Source organism: Balaenoptera borealis (assembly GCF_965194805.1).
Source record: "Balaenoptera borealis genome assembly, chromosome: 12".
NCBI classification, from domain to species: domain Eukaryota; kingdom Metazoa; phylum Chordata; class Mammalia; order Artiodactyla; family Balaenopteridae; genus Balaenoptera; species Balaenoptera borealis.
The window spans coordinates 52,638,231-52,662,265 of record NC_138869.1 but is presented as its reverse complement, the minus strand read 5'-3'; the positions used below and the strand labels follow the sequence as shown (position 1 = coordinate 52,662,265).

At 57.9% G+C, this 24,035-nt stretch overlaps 1 protein-coding gene across 6 annotated transcripts; it reads left to right on the top strand.

Annotated features, from left to right (window-relative positions):
• The first annotated feature begins 14 nt into the window (after positions 1-14).
• Positions 15-24,012, top strand: VILL (villin like). 6 transcript variants are annotated; one of them, XM_082348417.1, is made up of 22 exons: positions 15-122; positions 1,269-1,366; positions 2,110-2,230; positions 10,011-10,077; positions 10,245-10,319; positions 10,662-10,858; positions 12,131-12,239; positions 13,508-13,618; positions 13,922-14,121; positions 14,505-14,583; positions 14,687-14,785; positions 15,497-15,635; positions 15,848-15,948; positions 17,898-18,035; positions 18,141-18,299; positions 18,833-19,012; positions 19,589-19,734; positions 20,727-20,871; positions 22,638-22,823; positions 22,992-23,063; positions 23,256-23,492; positions 23,746-24,012. In XM_082348417.1, the coding sequence occupies exons 4-22, from the start codon at positions 10,012-10,014 to the stop codon at positions 23,857-23,859; spliced, it is 2,553 nt and encodes an 850-aa protein (XP_082204543.1). In that variant the 5' UTR covers positions 15-122; positions 1,269-1,366; positions 2,110-2,230; position 10,011; the 3' UTR covers positions 23,860-24,012. The 6 variants fall into 6 exon arrangements, with proteins under 6 accessions (XP_082204543.1, XP_082204544.1, XP_082204542.1 ...); XM_082348418.1 differs by lacking the exons at positions 15-122; positions 1,269-1,366; positions 2,110-2,230 and adding an exon at positions 2,409-2,467; XM_082348416.1 differs by lacking the exons at positions 15-122; positions 1,269-1,366; positions 2,110-2,230 and adding an exon at positions 5,284-5,485 and having other exon boundaries at positions 18,833-18,928.
• The last annotated feature ends 23 nt before the right edge of the window (positions 24,013-24,035 follow it).

Below are 24,035 nucleotides of genomic sequence, written 5' to 3'. Positions count from 1 at the left end.
GCTGTGGTTATCAGATGAAGCATGGCAAAGGACCAGGAAGAGAGTAAGGATATCCAAAACAGTTTTCTCGCACTGGGACATCCAGAAACATTGCCCTCAGCCCAGCCCCTCTGTATGAGAAGGTAAGGGGCTGCAAGTTCCCCGCCCTGCCCCTCTGCTAGGAAGTCCCGGCAGAGCCTTGGGCACAGCCTCACCACTCTAAGGACTGTCTCTTCATAATGATACCTAATTCAGATAACAAAAAACACCAGGGTCAACAATCTCAGCAGATGGGTCTTATCCCCATTTTGTGGATGAGAAAATGGAGGCCAGTGAGACAGTCCTCTGCAGTCTATTCTGTCTGTCTCAGGGATACAGGGTTCTGCCAGGCATGTATATTCATCCCAAAGAACACAGGGCACAGTGTTATATCAGGCCAGGAAACCTAATATTTACCCAGAGACACACCCGAAACCCCCGCCCCCCCACCCCAGTTAGTCTGTGCCATGCCCCTAGGTGCCCTCTCCACAGTAGAGCACCTGGCCAGCCAGAGCGGTCACCCCAGCTTCCTCCCTGGTTCTGGATTCCTAGGCTGTGTCCCTCTCTGTCCCTCTGTCTCTCCTTCGCTCAGCTCCCTAGCCCTCTCCCTCCCCTTGCCTTCTCTGGCATTGCCCCCAGGCCCCACCTTTGCATACCAGCAAACAAATGGTTGAGAACTGTCACTGCCACTGAAGCTGGGTTTAAATGGTCTGGGGTGGACTTGAGGATCTGTATTTTTAAGGGCCCTCAGGTTTCTAATGGGCAGCCAGAACTGAGAATCACTGGGTTAGGAGAGGGTGCTGTAAGGGAGGTGTGGGGTGGGAAACCTAGAGCCCACATAGCCTCCTCCTGAAGGCCTGAGGGTCCAGTGTGTTCTCCTTGGAGATCAGGCTAGTGGCCATGCCAGTTGGTGAATCTGGGCCGTGAGCAGCCTGTTGATTCACAGGCAGCCCTGGCACAGGAGATGTGTGCCACGCCAGCATCCCAGGTTACACAGACTGTGCCGCTTATCCATAAACTCAGCAGACTGTCTTCCCAGGTGGGCTCTCCCCACCCTCCCCACCCTCCTACCCAGGTCCTGGAATACAGAGGTGATAGGTGCTCAAACAAGAAAACATCAGGAGGTGAACTCTCAGTATGCCAGGTCCCAAGCAAGTGACCTCTTGATGACCTGTTCCCTTCCCACCTATTCAGAGAACCTGTGCCAGCCCAGGTCTCTAAGGGTTGGCATTATATTTTTATGTGCCCAGATGATTCAAAGGTGCAACCAGGGCTGAGAACCCCCACTCTGACTGGCTATCGAAGAAAAGAAAGTCCCCCAAAACTCTTCCAGGCCTGACATCTCCAGGTATGGCAGAGGAGCTATGGGCAGGGCTTAGGGGGAATGAATGGCATATATTGCTTTACCTGAAAGATGTTATGTATTCATTGCAAAAAATTCAGGAAACTCAGAAAAGTACACAGAAAACACCATATGGACACTGGGAGTCTTTCCCAAGGCAGGGGTGAGGAGGGGGTCCCAATAAGAGCCCCAGATGCCTGACAGCTCCACTGCTTTTACAGTGAGGTGGGGAGCAGAGTAGCTACCCCCACTTCACATTGGAGCAGTGGATCGCACAAGCCACCGGGAACACCTCACCTTGCGGGAGGAGGGGGTAGGGAGGGTACGGTCCTGGCCCCAGCTGTGTCTAATTGGGGTGGGTGCACGGGGGCTGCGCAGGGCCACGCATTCCCCGCCAAGGAGACGCAAGGCAACGGCACCTTCTCGTTCGCAGAGACCTAGGGCTGTTCTCTGGGCCGTCCTCGGCCTCGGGCACTCCGCACGGCTCGTTAGAGTGGTGGCCCCCGCAGGCACAGGACAGGCTCCATCTCCTCGGGCCCTGGCCGTTCCCATGGCGCCCTCGGGGGAGTCGCTCTCGTACCGTGCGCGCCCCGGTGACCGTGTCACCGCTGCTCCGCGGCCTGCAGCCAGGTGGGGGGCGGGAGGGGACCCACGCGGGCCCAAGGTCGCTCTCCTCAAGGGCGTAGGACCGGACGTTTCCAGGCCGTGGGATCCAGGACACTAGTCAGGCAGCCCCTTCCCCGGCCCAGGTCCTGTCCGCGCTCCGGAGGGGCGCACCCCCCGTCACCTGGGACCCGGTCTCCACGAGAGGCAACAGGACTCGGATGAGACCTGGGACACCAGGACGCCGAGGTGGGAACCAGAGCGCAGGTAACGTGGGGGCGGGGCCTGGAGGGGCGGGGCCTGAGGCGGGGCTGGCATCCAGCGCCTGCCCCGCCCACTCCAGGCTCTCCGACGCCTTTGTCAACACCGATGCCGAGGGGGCTGGGCCTTCGGAGATAAGCCGGTGGGAGGGTGGGGGGCGGGGAGGAACAGAGTAGCGCTGAGAACCCTGGGAACTGCGGGGCGAGGGTGGAGGCGGGTCGCGGCGTCCCGGGGCAGGAAGAGGTCAGTGGTACGAGGGGGTCATGGCCAGGGCGGTGCTGGATGAGGCAAGCCAGGCTCAGTCCCCTTCTGACTCCAAGCCCGGATCCGTGGGAGGGTGGCCGAACCGGAGGAGGGGTTGACAGAGCTCCATTCTTGCTCCGGAGGATGAAGGGAGAGGCCGGGTACCCTCTCGTCCTTGTAGCATACTGGCTGCCTGTGATCACTGCTCTGGGCCTCAGTTTCCTCTCTCTGTGCCAAGGGCCTGATCCCATGGAGCTTGTCCACACCAGACACAAAACAATGCTGCTCATCTGGACCCCAGGCCAGGCCCTGGGCCCACTGCCACCGCTCCGGGCCTTGGGTCACAGATTACAGGGTGGGGAGGTTCTGGAGTAGGACAGTTATGAGAGACTTCCTAGAGACCCAGAGAAGTCTAAGGGGAGGGGCCTTGGAGAGGTCCTTGTGCGCCGCCCCCCCAACTAAGCTGCTGAGGCTGCATTGTGCCAGATGGGGTGTCCTGCCCACAACGAGGGCAGAGGGAGGTGCCATTTTGGTTGAGTCCAGAATGTGGAAAGGGAGCCATGGGAAGATGTAGGGGAGAGGCTTCCAGGCAAAGGAAACAACAAGTGCAAAGGTCCAGAGACTAGAATGAGGTCGGCGTCTTAAGAGACGCAAGAATCCTGTAGCTGGAATGAAGTGAGAACTGGGGACAGTGATAGGAGATGCAGCCAGAGGGGTAGGCAACTGGGGATTTGATTTTAGGGAAGTCTCTGGAAAGTTTGAAGCAGGGGAGTGGCATGGTCTGGTTTATGGTTGAAAGATCCCTCTGGCTACGGCGGGAGGATGGATGTAGGGACCAGGGAGACCGAGAGAGGAGCTCGTGCTGCCAGCTGGTGTGAGAGGCTGCTTCCCAGAGCAGGGCAGGAGTTGTGAGAGGGCTGGCCAGGCTCAGGGGCCCAGATGAACCAGCCGCTGGCCAGTCTGCTGGGTGTGAGGGAAGAATAGGAACCGAGGATGGCTCCCAGGTTTGGGGCCTGAGCAACTGGATGTTCCTGCCATTTCCGGAGGCTGTGAGGAGGTAGATCTGAGAGAGGCCTGACGTGGCTGTCAAGCGTAGGGGCAGACGTGCCAGGAGAGATGGGACCAGATAAAGGAGATAGATGGAGGCTGGGGGAGTTCGGGAGGGGTGGGAGTCAGGATCAGAAGAGAGCGTTTCCATGGTGTTTACAGCCTGGGGACTGGAACTTGGGAAAAAAATAGAAAGGAGACGGGTGAAGGAGTGAAGGCTTGTGCCTGCTGACATTTAAAGGCCCCAAAGGAGGCGGCCAGTGCGGTGGGGAGAAAACTTGGGCTGGGGGAGGTTTCAAAAGGAAGGGTTGGTCAGCGGAGTCCCTGGTTGGTGGAGGGGTAAGGTGAAGACAAGGAGCCAAGCCCCAGCTTTTGGGCTCTGGGGACTAGGAAAGGGCCATTTCCAGGGAATGAAGAACAAAGACCAGCCAGGGTGGACTGAGAGAGAAACTGAGATGAGGTGGGGAGAAGTGACTGCATGAGATTTCGCTGGGCCCCAGACAAAAGGAGTCGGGAAACGGGTGTGCACAGGCAGAGAGGTGGAGCCAAACGCAGGCACCTCACAGGCCACACGCACAGTCACAAAAAGGAACAGAGGCTCAAAAAGGCATTCTCCCACACACAGGTCAGACACACAGACACACACAGGGATTGGCCAAGTGCCTTGTGACACGGGCCTCCCTTCACGCACAGGGACCCAGTAACTCTATCTGTTAAACACAGTCACACACTGGCAGTAGGTCCTCCTGGGCACAGCTGGACCCAGATTTCCTGGAGTCCCCCCACCCTGTGACAGAGAGCAGTGGGGGTGAGGACTGGACATGGGGAAAGGGTCTTGGGACCCATGGCAGCTTTTTTTTTTTTTTTTTAAGGAATTTTTTTAAAATTAATTAATTTATTCATTTATTTTTGGCTGCGTTGGGTCTTCGTTGCTGTGCACAGGCTTTCTCTAGTTGCGGTGAGCAGGGGCTACTCTTCGTTGCAGTGCGCGGGCTTCTCATTGCGGTGGCTTCTCTTGTTGCGGAGCACGGGCTCTAGGCGCGTGGGCTTCAGTAGTTGTGGCGCACGGGCTTAGTTGCTCCGCAGCATGTAGGATCTTCCTGGACCAGGGATCGAACCCGTGTCCCCTGCATTGCAGACGGATTCTGAACCACTGCGCCACCAGGGTAGCCCCGGATCGCAGCTTTTAGCAGTGTTCCCACACTGGAAGGGGCATCCACACCGGCTGCACCGTGGCTGGGACTGAGGCCTGTGGTCTAAGTTAAGGATGGCTGTGCCCCTGGAGGTTCTGGAAGGCTCTGTTTTCCAGCTCTTCCCCCACCCCACAATCAGGAAGGAAAGGAGAGGGCAGCCTAGGCGTGGAAGCGGCGTGTTCCCTGCAAGGGCTGGACTGGCCTCTCCCACGATGGGTATCAGGGCTCCCTGGGGAGGGCTGTGCCGGGCAGCGAGCCCGAATTGGGGTGGGGAGGGCAGCAGAGATGCAAGAGAGAGCCCTGGCCACCTTCCCCCACCTTCTGAAGTGATCTGGGTCTCGCAGAGCCAGACTGCCGACCTCCCGAACCAGCCTTGGTGCTGCTTCCTCCTAAAGTTTGCTGGGGTGGCCTGGCCTTCTGGAGGTCAGGGATCAGGGACTCTCAGAAGGGAAGTCACAGTGGATTCCACACCCCACATCTTGGTGCAGCCCAGGCCTCCATCCCCCGCTCTCTCTGGCCACCGGTACCCAGGAGGTGAGGCCTGGCAGTCCAGCCAGGGGAAGGGGTTGGCTCTCAGAGAGCTGGGTCAATATTTGTTGACTGACTAACTGATTGACTAAGTGTGAATGCCCCAGCCCGACAAGTGCTGGGGCGTGTCCTGCTGGGCGGGAACAGGGATTCAGTTACAGTGTTGGGGAGGGCAATGGGCAGAGCCTGGCCCTGAGCCAGGCCCAGCACTGCCCACAGGCAGGGTGAAGGAGCGAGCAGTCTCCAGCAGGTAGGCCGGGCAAGGAGGGGACTCGGGGGGGGGGGGCAGGGGGGGGAGGGCTGCCCCAAATCGGGTGTACCACATGGGGTCACTGGGCTCGGGGCTGCCGAGGGGCCGGCAGAACTGGGAAGGCAGCGAGCAGCCCAGCAGGTGAGAACACTGGTGGAGGCAGGGAGGCTGCGACCAAAGCGACCCTCAGAGGCAAGAAAGTGTCAGATTTTCTATGGGGCGGGGGCATGTCTGTCTCCCAGAGTCCATACACCTGGGGCCGGGGCCCTGTCCGTACCTCCCACTCCAGCAGGCAGCGCCCCCCGCCCCCTTCCTGGAAGTCCGGCAAAGTGACCTCAGGGTCCGCCCCTTCGCAGGATCCTCAGGAGGCGGAAGTTACACACCTAGGGGAGAAAAAGGGGCACCAGAGGAGGGAGGAGGCTCTGGGTAGAGGGAGGGGCGGGGGGTGTGGAAGGAGGGGGCCCCCGAGGGAGAGACAGGGGCCCCTGGGTGGGAGGGGAACCCAGGGAAGGGAAAAAGAGGCCAGGGGAGAGAGGTTGCATTGGGGAAGGAAAGGGGTGTGAGAGGGCGGCTCCAGGGGAAAGAAGGGGGCATCTGGAGGACGAAGGGAGCACAGAAAGGGTGGAGGGGCAGTCAGGAGAGAAGGGGGCACTGGGGAGGGAGGATGCATGGGGGGAGGAAAAGGGCACCCAGAAAAGGAGGCGGCACCGGGACAGAAGGGCACGTCAGAGGAGGAGCTGGACATCTGGGAGAGGAAGGGGGCCACGGCTGGAGGGAGTGAGCCCCCAGGGAAGAGGAGGGGGCTTCCGGTAGGAGGAGAGGATACCTGGTAGAGGGTCTCCACTCGGGGTGGGTGATGGAAGGGGAAGAGGGGACACCCTCGGGTGGGAAAGCCTGGTGGGTCAGAAGGGGCACTCTGGGGAGGGAAGGGGCCTTCTGAGGGAAAAGGGACTGCCTGGAGGAAAGAAGAGAGTGCTGGGGAGAGAGGGCCCCCACCCTTTGAGCATCCCTTCTCCGTCCCTCCAGAATCCAGTTGGAAGACAGGTTACATGGGATGAGGCCTCAGGCCCTGGGAGCCTGAGAGTTTGGCTCCGCAGGCTGGCACTGGATATGCGGGCACCCTCCAAGCTCCCTGGGGATGATGCTGTCCCCACCCCGTGAAACCAGCCCAGTCCCAACTTCCTGGCCACAGTCTGACTTCCCTGCCCCACAGGGAGCCCTGGGGACCCCTGTGCTGAGCCAAGCAGTCTTCCTGTCACTCTGTCACTATTTCACAGTTACAGCTCCTAGTCTGTACCTCTGGTCACTGCCTGCCTGTGCCCTGGTGGTTGTCACTAATCACTGCTTCTGCCCGTCACCGCCGAATGTCACTACCCCTGTCACTTGATGTCATCGCATGTTTCCTGTTGCTTGAGACCACCGTTACATGGTCACCGTGTCTGCCTGTCACTCATGTCACTGTCACAGCAACAGGCCATCACTGCAACAGCAGTTCTGGGTGCAGTTAGAGCACATGGTGACTCCCTTCTCCGTCCGCTTTCACTCCTGCAGTCATGGGCTGAGGACCTGCCAGGTGTCAGGCAGCAGGAGCCGGCAGTAAACAGGAGGACAAGCCCTTGGCCCCGGAATCCTCTGCTCTAGTGAGGGAGGCCAGGCCATCAGCACACAGGGTCTCCAGTATGGGTTCAGGGAGGCAGCTCTAGCCCCGGCAGGTCCCCCCTCTGCCCGCCCTGTTCTGGGCAGCTCCCTCTCCCACCCCACCTCACCCCACATCCATGGCAATCTTGGCCCTCTTTGAGAGGGCTGGGTGTTTCCCACTGTGAGCTCACCAGGGCCTGGGCCCGGCCTGGACAAAGGCGTAAGGAAGCTGGGCCACTCGGTGCCACCTGTATCTCCCCTCCCACTTCATTTCCCCGATCATGCAGGGTCAAGGGTGTTCCTCCTACTGATACAGCACGGCTAGAGTGGAGTGGAGAGGGGAGAGGAGTGAACACCACACCAGGGCCACTAGGAGTGAGAAATTCAGAAAGAAGGGACTTCTGGGTCTATTAGGCAAAGCAGCAGCAAGAAGGAAAAGTTGCAGCTGGCAGGATTTAGGTTACACGTCGAAAGAATTTCCAAGGATGAAGGAATGACCAAACCTCACTCAGAGGTTTCTGAAGGAGGGGTGCAGGGAAGCCCGGGGTCGTTGAGAGTCACCTGCCAACATGTAACAAAATCCAGAGCCCCCTTCTTCCCCAGATCCCTCTCATTCCACGCTTCTCTCTCCTGGCACACTCAGAACCACGGAGCACGGCAAAGTTGCTGTTTGCAGAGCCAGTGGCTGTTTGCAGTCTGTGTGTATTAAGTGTTCAGCTCTGTTTCAAGAATTTGAGAATGTTTTGGTCTGATCTATGCAAACTGCTCATGTTAGCTAAGCCTGTCACTTGCTGCAGAGTCTGTCACCTTCAGAGACAGTCCGTGTGTGCAGTCTGTCCTGGGTTTGCGGAACATTTGTCTTATCTGCAGAGCTTCTTTCTGTCCTGAGCCTGTTTTGAGAGTGTCTTTTTTCAGAACCTGGGTCTTTTTAAACAGTCTGTCCCTCTTTCCTCATGGATCAGATATGCTTTTATTGCAGAAGCGGCCCTGAACGCAAGCCTATCCCTGTCTCCCGAGCTTGTCCTGCAGCCTTGGCTGGGACATCTCTTTCTGCCTAAAGACACTGTCCCTGTCTATAAAGCATTGTCTGTTTATAGTTCCTGGCCCTGTCAGCAGAACCTGTTTCCTCTGCAGGGAGTATCTCTGTCTCTAGACTCTGTCCCTGTTCACAGTCTTTTCCTATTTCAGAGCCTGTTCTGTCTGCAGAACCTGAGCCCTATTTGTACAGTCTGTGACATTTTTCAGAGCCTTTGCCTATTTGCACAGCCTGTCTGAACTTCCCTGGATCGAAACTCTTGTCTGCTTGCAGGCTCTACTCCTACGAAGAGTTTTTCACCGCCACGGGTCACTGGGTCTGGGAGCACACCTGTCTCGACAGAGCACATCCCTGTTGGCAGAGCCCATGCCTGTCTGCACAGTCTACTCCTAATTCCATGTGTACTTGTTAACAGAACCTGTCCCTATTCATGGAGCCTTTATCTGTCTCTAGAACTCATCCTTTTCTAAAGCCTGTCCCTGTTTGCTGAACCTGGGCTCTCTACAGAACCCAGCCCCGTTTTAAGATCTTGCCCATGTCTGGGGCATCTGTGCTGGAACATGGAGCTGATTTCCTGGCCGGCTCCTTTCAGCAAATCCTGCCCTCTCTGAAGACACTGTCACTGTTAACAGAGGCTGTCTGTTTGCAGAGCCTGTGTGGGCTTACAAAACCTATCCCAGTCTGCCAAGTCTCTGTCTATACAGGCTTTGTCTGCAGAGCCTGTGTCTTTTTGCAGAGCCCGGATTGCTCTGCAGAGCTCACGATTGCTTGCCCAGTCTGTTCCGATCTCCTTGTTTGCAGGATTTGAGGCTGTTTCCCAAGGCTGTCCCTGCATGCAGAGCCTGACCATGCCTAGAGAGCTTTTGCCTGCTTCAGAGCCTGCCTCTGTCTGGCAAGCACTTCTCTGACTGGTGATGCTGTGTCTCTTTGCAGAGCCTTGCCTATCTATGTGCCTGTTCATATCTGCAGAGCCTGTCCCTTCTGCAAAGAGTCCCTGTCTTAAGGGTTTGTCCCCATCCACATTTGCAAAGCCTTTCCCAGTTCTGCAAAGCTCCTCCATACCTGCAGAACCCGGGACTGTCTGTAGAGCCTTTCTCAGCGTTCATAACCTTTGCCTGTTTGCCCAGCTTGTCTGAATTTCCCTGGGTCCAGTCTGTGTCTCTTCACGTAGGTCATCCTTACAAAGGTGGTCCCTGTCAACAGAATTCATCTTCGTCAGAAGAACCTGTGCCTGTTGCATCCCTTTCTTGGGTCTGAGGAAGCTGTCCCTTTTCTCTGCAGGTGCTGTGTCTCTTTGCATGGCTATCTCCTAACTGTCTGAAAGACCTACGCCTATTTGCCTTGTGTGCAGAGCCTGTCTTGTCTACAGGACTCTGTCTCCCTTCAAGAGCCCTGCCCCTGTTTGCAGAGTCTGTCCCTGCCTACAGCACCTGTTGTGACTAGCAGAGCCCTCGCCTGGCTGCAAGCCTATCACTGTCTACAGTGACTGTCCCTGGCTGCAGATCCTGTCTGTATGCACAGCCTGTTTCAAGCTCCCTGTCTGTTTGCAGAGGTTGTCCATAGACTCAAAGCCTATCATTGTCCACAGAGCTCAGCCCTGTTTCAAGAGCACAAGCACAGACGACAAGGCAAGGTCCCTGTTGCAAAGCCTCTGTGCCAACGTCTGTAGTACCCATCCTGGTGTGCTGGCCCTTTTGTTTACGCAGCCCTCCTCATGAGAGGCTCAGGCTATGATGAAGGGTCTTTGGAGAGCTGTGCGTGGGGAGAGCTCTTGCTTAGAGCCCGGAGTACAGGCGGCCAGGGCCTGAGGACTCTGGCTCCTGTTCCCTCCCTCACTCTTTCCTGATCTAGGATGGACACCAACGGGGGCCTCCCAGCCATCGGGAGCCACAGGGACCTCCACATATGGATCACTGAGGTGAGCTGCACGACCAGACACAAGAGCTGGTGGTAAAGACAGTGTGCAGGTCTCTGAGACCAGGCTTCTCCCGCCCCCCACTCAGAGCTCCCTCCCCCTCCCCCGCAGGGTCATGGCTGGGGGGAACGGGGTCTCCCAAGTTGTCACTAGGCGCCCTCCTCTCCCAGAACCTGAAGATGGTGCCGGTCCCCGAGCGGGCTTATGGGAACTTCTTTGAGGAGCACTGCTATATCGTCCTGCACGTGAGCACTTCAGGAGTCTGGGGGGCGGTGGTGGTGGTGGTGGGGGCTGGCCCTTTGGGGGTTCCATGGTGCAGACTAAGCTCCGCCCTGGGAAAAGGCAGTCTGGGAGCCCAAGAATCGCATCCCATACGGAGGCTGCTGCCTTTGAGGCCTCTTCACCCTTCCCTCCCCGGTCTCCGTCTCCTGTCGGTGGAAGCACCTGACCAGTCTCCCCACAGCCCTTCGTACATCCTCCACCTCGGTCTCCATCTCTGCCCCAGCCCTCGGGCCCCACCCCACTCCTGGGACCTCAGCCCCTCACCACACACACAGACGCAAACACCTGGGCCCTCGGTCCCCCAGAGCCTGAAGGCCACGTCGGGGGCGCCCAAAGACCTGCACTACTGGGTCGGGAAGGAGGCGGGTGTGGAGGCGCAGGGTTCGGCGGGCTCCTTCGTGCAGCACCTACAGGAGACGCTGGGTGGCGCCACCGTGCAGCACCGCGAGGCGCAGGGCCACGAATCCGCCTGCTTTCGCAGCTACTTCCGCCCTGGAATCATGTGAGTGAGGCGGGCAGCGGGCTGGGAGGGGCAGGAGCCGTGGGGTGGCTGGCGGCCTGGGGCAACTGTCTCCCTCATCACAGTGTGTGGGGTGGTTTTTCTGAGGGGGGCGGGTGACAACTTATTGACATACAAATCATACCATACAACCCACCCATTTAAAGCATACAATTCAGTGATTTTTAGTGTATTCACAGACTTGTGGGATCCATCGCTATAATTTTAGAACGTTTTCATCCCCCCAGAAGAAGCCCCGTACCCTTTAGCATCACTCCCCATTTCCCCCAATACTCCCTTGCCCCAGTCTGTATAGATTTCCCTCTTCTGGACATTTTACTTAAATAGAATTATACACCACCATTTATGGATATACCACATTTTAATTATGTATTCAACACTTAATGGACATTTGGGTTGTTTCCACTTTTTAGCTGTTATGGGTAATACTGTTGTTAACATTTGTATATAAGTTTTGGGTGGTTTTTCCCCACAGTTTTATTGAGATATAACTGACACACAGCACTGTATAAGTTTAAGGTGTACACCATAATGGTTTGACTTGCATATGTTGTGAGATGATTACTGCAGTAAGTTTACTCACCATCCAGTATTGTATACAAGTTTTTGTGTGGACATATGTTTTTCATTTCTCTTGGGTGTATACACAGGAGTGGATCCCAGTGTTGTTTTTGAGTTTGCTTTTCTGTTACTATGCCCAATAGAAATATGTCTTTTGCTGTAAATTGCTTCAAATATTTATTTAATTAACAATTACAATATATTAGGTCGAACCATAGGAAATTGCCAGTATTTGATCATTTCTGTTGAACCTGATACGTGTAAATAGTATATACATAAATGCATGCACACATGTATACATGCACATGCAGAAAACACACCACCCCATGTATGTCCACCTACAGATGGGCACCCACATACATCGGTGAGTATTCATGTCCACCTACACACATATACGCGGTTGCGTGAATTCCATGCACGCACATCTGTACTCACACGGATAAACAGATACACGTTATACCCCACATGCATACATGTATATACACATTCATGTGTCCACGTATCTACACATGGATAAACACATGCACATTACTGCCCCCATATGCTTGTACACACGTGTTCATATCTACTTGCACACACGTATTAAACAGGCACGTGTGTGTCCCCACATGCGTGCATGCAGGTGCGCACATCTGCACTCACCCCTGCGCATGGCAGCATACGGTCTCACGTGGGACCCCATGCTCTCCTCAGCTACCGGAAGGGAGGCCTGGCCTCTGCCCTCAAGCACGTGGAGACCAACGTGTACAACATCCAGCGGCTGCTGCACATCAGAGCGGGGAAGCACGTGTCAGCCAGCGAGGTGAGAGCTGCCAGGGATGCCACCTGACCTTGGACTCAGCTGGACTGCGTATCCTGAAGTGTAGGGAAGTGTGGAGCGTGGTGGGGACAGTGGGGGGAACGCGGGAGGTCAGCATTCCCCGATGGCCCATCCTGATGAGGAGAGAGAAGGCAGAGCCAGGCTTCCAGCCCCACCCCTCCCACAGCTCCTTTGACCCTCGGTTTCCTCATCTGTCCCATGGACACACTGAGAACTAGGGAGGTGAGGCAGACAAGATGATGCACCTGGCTGGCCCTGGTAAGCAGCACAGTGGGAAGTAGCATGATTTGGGCAGGTGCACAGCCCCACATTCTCATACACATCATAATTGTCACCCATAGACACACCCAGTGTCTCCACTGTTAGCCCTAATGCCACTCGGTCCATAGAGTGCCCTTGTGCAAATTAGACCTGAGTGCCCCTTACTTCCGTCTGTCAGGATATTGATGGAAAATACTGATCTTGTGAGAACAAGACGGTTTTCTGCCATCAGTGTAATGAACAGTCAGGAGTTTGATGCCTGCGATGTGAATGGTGACACTGAGTTGTGTACATTACTGCCTGCATGGTATGTGGCAGCTCTGTGACTCACAGACAATCCCACCGAGGCTCATGCAGTGTCACCCACAGATTTAGTGATCATACATCCCCGGTCATGCAGCGCCACCATGCAGCCCCAGGTTTTGCCTGTTAGCCTGACATAATCATTCAGAGCTCCCACTTTTACTCTCCAAAGCATTGGGATGATAATTGCCCTTTTCCACAGATAACACACTGTCCCCCACACAGGCACACATGCACTGTCAGCCAGGAGCTCATACACTTCTTCACATTTGATGTTCACCTACACACACATCTACACGTGTGGATAAACTGATACTTGCGCCCCACTTGCATCCATGTGTCTGTGTACGCATGTACTGCTGTAGACTTGCACTGAGTGAGAAGTGTTGCACTTGGTCACGGACACCCTGTGAAATGCAGCATAACCTACGCTTACACATGCCCAGAGATGCACCCAGCCACATCCACAGTGACGCTCAAGGTCTCACATGCTTACATGGATGCGTGCCTGCACACCATCAGAGTGGTGTCACACTCACACATACACCCAGTTGCACACAGCTTCATGCACATAAGTGACACACCTGAGCTATGCGCACGTGGGCAAGGACAGGCTGCAGTGCCCCTCCACCTGGGTGCGGGTGGTATGACACACTGTCTCCCTCCCTGACGCCTGGCTCTGGCAGGTGGAGCTCTCCTGGCACAGCTTTAATAAGAGTGACATCTTCCTGCTAGACCTGGGCAAGATGATGATCCAGTGGAATGGGCCCAAAACCAGCACTGCTGAGAAGGCGCGGGTCAGTGTCTGCCCCGGGAACTAAGGGGTGCAGTGCTCGGGGAGAGGGGTGGTCCTCCAGGTGCCCGTCCTCCAGCTACCCCAATAGGTGGGCTTCGCTCTCGCCTAAGAAGCTGAGAAGCACCTACAAACTGAGTCCAGATCCTGAACTGGTGTTACCCCTGGATGCCAGGATAAGGGGATACCTCCCCTGGCCCCCAGCCTCTGGGAGCTGAACAGTGACAGGAGGATTCTGGGCTGGACTGTCTGAGAGGTGAGGGGGGGCATTCTGGGGATGCTCTGACTGCCAGATCCTGTCCCGCAGGGCCTGGCCCTGACCCACAGCCTCCAGAACAGGGAGCGTGGTGGCCGTGCACAGATTGGCGTGGTGGATGATGAGGCTGAAGCCACTGACCTCATGCAGATCATGGAAGCTGTGCTGGGCTGCAGAGTGGGCAACCTGCACACCGCCATGCCCAGCAAGAGTACTGACCAACTGCAAAAGGCCAATGTCCGCCTCTACCAGTGAGCAGGCTTTGGGAGCGGGCAGGGTGGGTGGAATAGCCCAGGCGTGCATGTCCGTCGTTACTGCAATAACACGGTGTCTCTAGGAAGCCCTCTAGAAAAGGTTCATGGGTTTCTGGGGCAGGCCATGTGGGACCTTAGACCCAGCCTGTGCTCTTGCATGGCTGCCTTTCTGAGAACGCATTGTACAGACAGGGCGACTGAGGCCCTGAGAGGGCCAGGGAGCTGCCTAAGTCTTCACAGCAAGGCTGCAGTCACGACCTCAACCTGGGCCCCCAGCCCCCAAGCCTTCTGCCTCTGGAGGTGCGAGGGGCAGTGGTAGCTGGAGTGGAGCCAGGCCCGGGAGGAGCTGAGCTGCCCGCATCTGGATGCCTGTCCCCTAGTGTCTACGAGAAGGGCAAGGATGTGGTGATCCAGGAGTTGGCGACCTGCCCACTGGCCCAAGACCTACTGCAGAAGGAGGTGAGGCATGCCTGGCCCCAGCCATCCCATCCATCTCCCCACCCGCTCCACAAGCCCAGCCCAGTCTGGACCACCTACTGACCAGCCCCACTTTTGCTCCCAGGACTGCTACATCCTGGACCAGGGTGGTTTCAAGATCTACGTGTGGCAGGGACGCATGACTAGCCTCCAGGAGAAAAAGGCTGCCTTCAGCAGGGCTCTGGTGAGGCTATGGGGCCCTGTCTTAGAGGGACATAGCGCTGCCCTGGTTCCTGGGTAGGGAGGAAACCGCCCTACCCTGCAACCTAAGCTGGGAGACATCCATGTCCTGGGGTCTAAAGAGAGAGGTAGTCCTGCCCTGGGACCAGGAGGGGGATACATCCTGACCTGGGAGCCCTGTCTGATGGAGGAGGACATAACCCTGCCCTGGGGTCTAAGCCTGAAGACCCACCGCCCTGTCTGAGGGCGGAGACACAGCTCTGCCCAACGGTCCGAGGGGGAACACAGGGCCCCTCTCTGGGGTACTGCGGGCTGTGGCCTGCCTTGGGGGCCCTGACGGGGGGGAAGACCAGATAGCATCCAAGAAACCATGTGTAAAAGGGGGATGTGGGGGACCCGCCTTGAGGTCTGAGGATTCTCCAAGCACTGGGTGCTCCCTCCTTTTCCAGGAGGGGAGGCAGGGCTCTGCCTGGGGTCTGACGGGTGGTCATAGCTGGCCCTTCCCGAGGCCCGGACGAACGGGACCCTACCTGTCCTCAGGGACCTCGGAGAAGTCGGTAGTGCCGGAGCCAGCTCCTTAAGCCAGTCATGAGCTCAGTTAATTAACGCTGCTCAGCGCACTGTTTGGCCCCGCAGCGTGAGCGGCAGGTCCTGCGGATGGGGCGGGGCAGTGGGCGCTTGGGCCACACGCTTGACAGAGCCCCACCCCGCCCAGGGCTTCATCCAGGCCAAGGGCTACCCGAGCTACACCAATGTGGAGGTGGTGGACGAAGGCGCCGAGTCGGCCGCGTTCAAGCAGCTCTTCCGATCGTGGTCTGGGGAGCAGCGCAAGAACAAGCACCTCCGCGGAATGGGTGAGGGGGCGTGGCCGGACGGCGGAGCGGAGCTCCGAGCCGCGGCTTCCTGAGCGATGGGCGGGGCGGGGCGGGGCCTGGGCGGGGCCCAGAATCTACACGGGAAGGGTGAGGGGGCGTGGCCGGAGGGAGCTTCTTGCGTGATTGGCTGGGCGAGGCGAAGTCTGGGACAGGGCAAACGTCGCCAGTGACACCCTCTGTCCCACCCTCAGGTAAATTACTTCAGGTGAAACTGGACGTGGGCAAGCTGCACAGCCATCCTGAGCTGGCGGCCCAGCTCAGGATGGTGGACGACGGCTCTGGGAAGGTGGAGGTGAGGGGCACTGGCTTGGCTGGGGGAAGATGGGCGCACAGGTGTAGGCTTTGTCTTCAGGTGAACCTTATGGCTGCTAAAGTGACCCAGGTACGCCCAGGTGCACATCTACACACAATCAGGGACACACGGGGCATGGGTACGTATACACGCACCCTCCGCCCTGCCAGCTCATACGCATCACGCGTACAGTCACACGCAGCCACGGCCACTTGCTCGGTAACACTCATGGCACCCAGCACGGTAACATTCGGACAATTAATTGTGCCCTTTTGTCATATGTATGACACATACATATTATAATATAGACACACATACTCACACCTTGTGATTGCACTTATTCAAACAACTGCAAACATGTAAGCATACAGACTCTACATCACACATGATCACAGCCCCACACGCCCAACACAAAGTCACACCCTGTCAGCCAGCCGTCTGGTCTCAGACCAATGTTCTGGGAGATGCAGAGGTTGGGGGCTCCTTCCAGGCTCTGTACAGGGCAGGGTTGTATCTTGACTAATTGGGTCACCCCCAGGCAGGACCCTTAATTCCTTCAGGGCTCAGTTTTGTATATGTAAGATGGGGCTAAAGCTGTGGTCCCACCTGGCCCCGAGGCTGGTGTGTGGGTGCTGAGAGCTTATGGGAACAGGACAGCTGGGCCTGTGTGAGGCGCGCTAGTTCTCAAGGTAGGCCAAGGTCAGAGAAAATACTGTTTCTCCAAGGTGCCCTCTGACGTTTGCCCTACTATGGATGGACAGTGGCAGTGAGTGGGGAGAGACTGAGATAGGAGAGGACGGGGGGGGGCGGTTGGAGGGGGAGGAGGGAGAGGAGGGAGAGAGGATGACAGGTTGGGGGGACAGGGAGAGACAAAGAAGAAGAGACTGAGAATGAGAGAGAGAGGGAGGAGACCGAATAGAGGGAGGAGGGGATGGGATGCAGAGCAGGGAGGGGTGAGGGCACAGGGAGAGGAGAAAGGGGGTCAGGGAGAGATGGGGTACCCAGGGAGAGACAGAGGGGCAGCCAGAGAGAGAGAGAACAGGAGAAACAGGAAAGCGGAGAGAAGGGCAAGGGAGGAAGGAAGGAGGGGTCTGCAGCCCAGGCCCCAAGCACAAAGGCAGGGAGGGGACGCCCCCCGCAGCAGGCTCGGGGACAGGCAGCCAGAGGGGGCGCCCGAGCCAGGAGGCCTGGCTGCCAGGTGAGTGCTGCTCCTGGAGGCGAGTGGCTGCAGCCAGCCTCTTCTGCAGAAGCAGGATTCTCGGTGCTCTGGTCTCTTCCAGAGACTGCTGTCAGGCTCTGTGTGGCCATGGGATGCCCAGATGTTGTTTCTTGCCATGTCGAGGTGAGCGCTGTTACCCCCACTTCACAGGTGGGAAAAACTGAAGCTCAGAAAGGTCTCACTGCCATCGTGGGTGACCGGGATTCAGCCAGGGTTTGCCTGGCTCCAGGGCCCATGCTCGGCTACCCACAGGAACAGGACATCACATTAAGTGTGACGAAGTGTTTCCCTTTCAGTCTTTGAACAGGGTTTGCTTTTTTAAGTGACACTTGAAAAAAGGAAATTTTTCCAAGAGCTCCAAGGCCTTGCTTCTGCCCAGCTTCTGCTGCCCTGGCCTGAGCAGAGAGCAGCTGTGCAGGGCCGTGGCTGGTGGGGTCAGGCTGGGGTGGCATCTGGCAGCCTGGGCAGCCTCTGGAGTCCTCACCACTTGTTTGTCCCAGGCACCACACACCAACTCAGAGTCCTGGCTGAGAACAGGCTGGCACAAATGTGGGTCCCAGGGGTCCCTGGCGGAAGCACAGAGTATAGGGTGGGCACAGAGCTCGGGGGGAGCCCGTTTGCACAGATGAGGCATGCCCCCAGCTGCAGAGAGCTTCCTGGCTGGACACAGGGTGGGTGGGCTAGTTCAGGTGGAGGCACCACCCCTGCCTGTTGGTCCCCTGTTCCCCAGGTGTGGTACATCCAGGACTCATGCAGGCAGCCCGTGGACCCCACGCATCACGGACAGTTGTGCGCAGGCAACTGCTACCTTGTCCTCTACACATACCAGAAGATGGGCCTCGTCCAGTACATCCTGTACCTGTGGCAGGTGCGCCGGCCTGAGCAGGGTGGCGGGCACCCTCAAGCCCCAGAGCTGAGGAGCTGAGAGTGGGGTCTGGGAGTTGTGCCAGGCCCTCACCACCCCTGCCCGCAGGGCCTCCAGGCCGCCGCACACGAGATCAAGGCCCTGAAGGGCAACGCCGAGGAGCTGGACCTCCAGTACCATGGAGCCCTGGTGCAGGAGCACGTGACCATGGGCAGCGAGCCCCCGCACTTCCTCACCATCTTCCAGGGCCAGCTGGTGATCTTCCAGGTAGGGCCCGCCTTGCTGCTGTGGCCGCAGCCTCTCCACTCCTCCATGCGCCCATGGCCCTTACACGCATGTGCTAAGCACCGTCTCTGCAGGTCAGGGGCCCAGCGGTAGCCCCTTGGCTTCCTGGTGCTTGTCCGAGGCCCAGGAGCTCCAAGGGTGACCCCTGCCTGAGTTTCTTCCCCCATCCCCAGAGGCAGCCACAGAACAGACGCACAAGTGCGGAAGCAGAACGGAAAGGGAGCCGGGGCCTTACCTGGGGTCACACCCAGGCAAAGCTGCTCCCCACTTTCCGTCTTCAAGGCCTGGGGGATCCATGCTCTGACCCCTCGGAGATTGGGTGAGGGGTCTGTTTAGAAAGGGCGTGGTTCCCTATTCTAGACCGATGGGATCCTCACGCTCCACACTCAGAGGGTAGAAAACAGAGGTGGCTTCCAGAGAGGGGGCCCTGGGTGCCGAGGCAGTTTGGCCCCCACTGGGAGAGGAAGGCGGCCCCAAGAGCCCTTGCCTCAGCCTGAGGCCCAGCCCTCTCGTAGGGGAGCGCTGGGCACAATGGGAAGGGGCAGCCAGCGTCCGCCACAAGGCTTTTCCACGTACGAGGCACCGACAGCTACAACACCTGGACCCTGGAGGTACCAGCCCGTGCCTCAGCCCTCAACTCCAACGACATCTTCCTGCTGGCCACAGCCGGCCTCTGCTACCTCTGGTTTGGGAAGGTACCCCAGCAATGACCACTTGACTTACTCCTGGGGCAGCGGTGCCAGGCCAGGGAAGGGTCCACTCCGCAGCGGAGGCTGACTTCAAGTCCAGCCTCAGGCCGGAGGGAGGTGGGGGAGAGGCCACAGTGTCCCTTCTGGGACCTGGGGGAAGTTATGGGTGGACCTGGGCATCCACGGGTCAGAGCCAGGCCAGGCCCAGGCTGCCTCCCCTCCTTCCTGCCTCGTGCCGAGACCATGTCCCTTCCCAAGTCTCTTGGGAAAAGGAGGCCTAGTTCAGATTGCCAGGGTTTTCTCTGATCTTCAGCATAAACCATGAATGATCTCCAAGCCTGGAGGTCCCCATCCTGTGCTCTGGACCTGGAGAGGTTCCCGGTCCCTGTGACCTTGATCAGCTGAGGAGACAGAGGAAGGAGGGGGAGGAAGGGAGACACTCTTTCACGTGTGCCCCGCCACGAGCCCAGGGCTCCTGGGACTCAGGCGCGGCTCCGCACAGGCTCCTGTTAGTGGGGGATGTGGCGCAGGAGGTGAAGGCCCCTCCCTGTGCAGGGCGTGACCCAGCTCTTTGCCTGCCAGGGCTGCAGCGGTGACCAGCGTGAGATGGCACGGACAGCGGTCACCGTCATCTCCAGGAAGGACAAGGAAATGGTGCTGGAGGGTCAGGAGCCTCCCCACTTCTGGGAGGCCCTGGGGGGCCGGGCGCCCTACCCCAGGAGCAAGAGGTGACAAGACTGGGAGGAGGGTGCTCTCCTGACCCAGAGGAGGAAACTGAGGGCCAAGAGGGTGGGTGACTGATTAAGGGTCACACAGGGAGGTGGAGAGGCCAGACTAGAGCTGAGAACTCGTGGCTCCCCAGCCCAGGGGCTCCCAGGAGCACAGCCCACCCTTCCCTCCTCCCTAACTTGGAGCAGGAAGATGCTGGGGACAGCAGGGCGGTGGCGCCCTCTGCTGGCCGAATGTGCTCCCTGCACGGTCCCCGTCCTGGACCGTCCTATTGGCAGAGGGCCAGAGGGCAAAGTGCATTCCCCCACCCCACAATCCCCACGGGTGGTGTCCCCGGAGCGTGTGTGGAGTGTGCAAGAATAGTGTGTGGGGGGTGTGTAAATGGATAAGGGTGTGTATGGGAAGGAAGGGCAGAGTGAGGCCTCAAAGGGAACTGGGAGCGCAGAACCTGCCGCTCTTTATGTCTTTGCGGCCCGGCTATGCGCTGTGCTCCCCCCAAGTCTCCTGAGCTCCTAAGTGCTGCTGTCGCCCTCTCTCAGCCTGGCTTCCGTCCTCCCACCTTGGGCCTGAGGCCTGGCTCCTGGGCTCCCGGTCATGGGTGGGGCCAGTGGCTCCTCCCTCCCAGGGCGGCAGGGCTCCAGCTTGGCCCTCCCTCCGCACTCAACCAGCCACCCCCTCCTTCCCCGTGCTCCTTCCCCGGGAAATTCATGGGGCAGCTTGCACCCCGGCTGCCTGTGGGAAGACAGACTACCTAACCTGCTTTCCCCACTGACACGAGGACACGGAGGCCCAGAGAAGGGCAGGCGTTTGGGAGTGGATCCTGGGATGGGTGGAACTCAGAGGGGAGCGGGTGCCTCCTGCTCCAGGAGGCATGGTGTCCCAGCCCCTGGGGGGCGGTAGAGGGGTGCTGTGCTGGGGGCTGGCTTGGCCCAGGCTGGTCAGAAGCCCAGGTCTCTCTGCGCCCCTCATGGCCTTGTGCCATGCTGGCCAGGCTCCCCGAGGATGTGTCCGACTTCCAGCCACGACTGTTTGAGTGCTCCATCCAGACGGGCCCCCTGGTCCTCACGGAAGTGGTGTTCTTTAGCCAAGAGGACCTGGACAAGTATGATGTCATGTTACTGGACACCTGGGAGGAGGTGCGGCAGCCTGGGTGCCTGGCTGGGGTGTGAATGGGGGGGTGTCTGCACCTGCGTAACTGGGTGTGAGTGTGTGTGACTTTGTGTTTCTAGCCATGTGACTGCATATAAGGCTGCGGGTGTGTGACTGTCTACGACACTGTAACACTGAGTGACTGGGCAATTGTGTGACTGTGGATAAGACATCAGGGACGACTCTGTGACCCAGGGAGCCTGTGGGAGACTGTGGCTGTGTGTCTGGGACTCATGTGTGGTTGTGACCGGTTGTGTAGTTGGGTGTAACTCCGTGTGCTTTATAAGGGCGTGTATGAGTCCATGCAACTGAGTGCCCATGGCTGACATGTCAGTGCTGAGTGGGTGGCCGTAAAGTGACCATGTGTGTGTGTGTGCACGTGCGTGTGCATGTGCATGATGCCTCTGTGTGACTGCATTTGATCTCTAGTTTATTTATTTCCTCTCTGGTCTTTATTATTTCCTTCCTTCTGCTGACTTTAGATTTTGTTTGTTCTTTTTCTAATTCTTTTAGGTGGTAGGTTAGGTTGCTTATTTTGAGATTTTTCTTGTTTTTTTGAGGAAGGCCTGTATCGCTATGAACTTCCCTCTTAGGACTGCTTTGGCTGCATCCAATAAATTTTGTATGGTTGTGTTTTCATTGTCATTTATCTGTGTGCCTGCATTTGCCTGTGTGTGTGCAGCTGTGTGTAATGGCTGTGTGGCCAAGGAACTGGCTATAAGTGACCAGACCATGTATAACTGGTGACACTGTGAGAGAGAGACAATGTAACTGGCTGCAGGTGTGAGTGCCTGAGTGACTGAGTTCGTGTGACCGTGTAATCATGTTTCTGTGTGGCTGGATGTGATGGTGTTTCAGGCTACTTGTGTTTTCAGGCTGTGTGATCCATTGTAACTGTGCTTAGGTGCAACTATGCGTGAGTACGGGTGACAGTGTACGGCTGTGATTTACCATCTGGCTGAGTGGTGATGGACAGTTGTGTCTGTGTATCTGTGGTCATGTGTGTGTATATGTGTGTGTATCTACATCACTGTGCCTGGGACTCTGTGTGACTGTGGCAAGGAGGCCTTTGGGCTCGCATCCCACTCAGAGCGCAGCCAAAGCCCCTCCCCCAGCCCTGTGACCAGCGGCCCTGACTCTCCCCCTCGCTTGCTCTGCTCCAGCCACCATGGCTTCCTGGCTGCTCCCTGAACATGCCAGCGTGCTCAGGGCCTTTGTACTGGTTGTTGTTTCCTCTGCTCAGAACACTTTCCCCCCAGACATACATGTGACTTGCTCCCCCACCTCCCTCAGATCTTGACTCCAGTGTCATCTTCTCAGTAAGGCTCTCCCTGACTCTAATTTAAAATGACAGTATCCACCCCACCACCACCCCACTTCTCTTCTTTCCCTGCTTTATTTTTCTCCATCTGATATACTACATATTTTACTTATTTTTGTGTCTCCCCCAGCAAAATGAAAGCTCTACAAGAGCAGGGATTTCGTCTCTTTCTTTCTCATGGTTGAGTCCCCCGTGCCTAGAACATTGCCTGGCACACAGTCGGTGCTCAGTAAATATGTGTGGGTTGATTGTACACATGCATGCCTGAGACCTCCTGGCACATTTACGGGTGTGTGGGTGTGCAGTCAGCCTGCTGGGTGGGTCTGGTTGGCTGGAATGTGTGCATCGGGTTCTGAGACCACATGATGGGCAGGGCTGGGAGGGAAGTGGTCAGCTCCACCCGCCCAAGGCCAGCCCCCCTCTGTGGCCCAGATCTTCCTGTGGCTGGGGGCAGCTGCGAGTGAGTGGAAGCAGGAGGCCGTGGCCTGGGGCGGGGAGTACCTGAAGACCCACCCAGCAGGGAGGAGCCTGGCCACGCCTATCGTGCTAGTCAAGCAGGGCCACGAGCCTCCCACCTTCACTGGATGGTTCCACATGTGGGACCCCTACAAATGGACCGTGAGTGAGGCCTGAACTCCCCATCCCCTCCCTAATCCTGGGAGAGGGGCCTGCCCTGGCAGACGGGGGGGGGAGCCATTGCCCTGCCCAGGGACCTCCAGTGTGTGGGGGGAATCTGGTCCCATTGGTGCCCCTCCATCCGGCCCCCACCCTGATTCTTGTCCCCAGAACAATCAGTCTTATGAGGAGGTAGTGGAGGGCGGCCTGGGAGCAGTATCTGCCATCTCAGAGATAACAGCAGTGAGTATCGGGGCCTCCCAGGGGTCTGGGCTCGGCTGGCACGGCCCAGAGGGCAGGATGAGCAGGGAAGGAGCCAGGCGCCAGTGGAGGGCAGGGGTGGCAGTTGGGGGCAGGAGGGCTGGTGGGCTCAGTGTGGCCTCCCATGGGAGCCCATCCCCCAGCTTCCCCAGCCTGAGTCCCCTCTCCTGACAGGAGGTCAACAACTTCCGGTTGTCCAGATGGCCAAGCAATGGCAGGGCAGGCCCGTTGGCCCTGTCGGCCCTCAAGGGCTCCAAGGACAGCTCCGAGAACGAGCTGGAGCTGGGCCCCAAGGCGGGCAGCGGCAGCAGCAGCCCCGGATCCGTGGCCAGCGGGAGCCTGCCCCGAGAACAGCTGAGGCACCAGGCTGTTGAGGACCTGCCGGAGGGTGTGGACCCGGCCCACAAGGAGGTGGATGCCTGAGACCCCCGCCCTGCCACTCACCGCCCCAGCACTAATGCATATAAAGCTGAGCTGCCGGCGCCCAGGGCATGACCCACCGATGGTGGGCAATGGGCAGGCTGCCCGAGGAGATGTGTGTTGCAGATAGGGTGATGGGCAGAGAGATGTGGGAGAGGATGACACCTCTGGGTGAGTGGGACAGGGTTCTGGGCTCAGCTGACACCCTTCCTCTGCACCCACTCCCTCCTCTCCCCCACCCCAGTCCTATCTCTCAGACTCTGATTTCCAAGAGATCTTTGGGAAGTCCAAGGAGGAGTTCTACAGCATGGCCAAGTGGAGGCAGCAGCAGGAGAAGAAGCAGCTCGGCTTCTTCTGAACCCCGGCCCTGCCGGCTCCATCTACGTGGCCAAGATGCCTGCCTGCAGGCATCTCCCCGACACATATATGAGCCCCCCGGGGAGGCCCTCCTGGCGCACCCTGCTTGGAGACTCCTGGGTCACTAAAATAAAAGCCTGTGGCCTTCACAAGGTATGGTGAGTGGGCTCTCAGGTC

Excerpts from the sequence above, each read along its gene's own strand:
- VILL (XM_082348415.1), top strand. The coding sequence starts at position 5,334 with ATGCCCCAGCCCGACAAGTGCTGGGGCGTGTCCTGCTGGGCGGGAACA. Across the intron at positions 15,949-17,897 it reads ACGGCTCTGGGAAGGTGGAG|GTGTGGTACATCCAGGACTC; the intron begins GTGAGGGGCACT and ends CCTGTTCCCCAG. Across the intron at positions 23,493-23,745 it reads TGGACCCGGCCCACAAGGAG|TCCTATCTCTCAGACTCTGA; the intron begins GTGGATGCCTGA and ends CCCCCACCCCAG.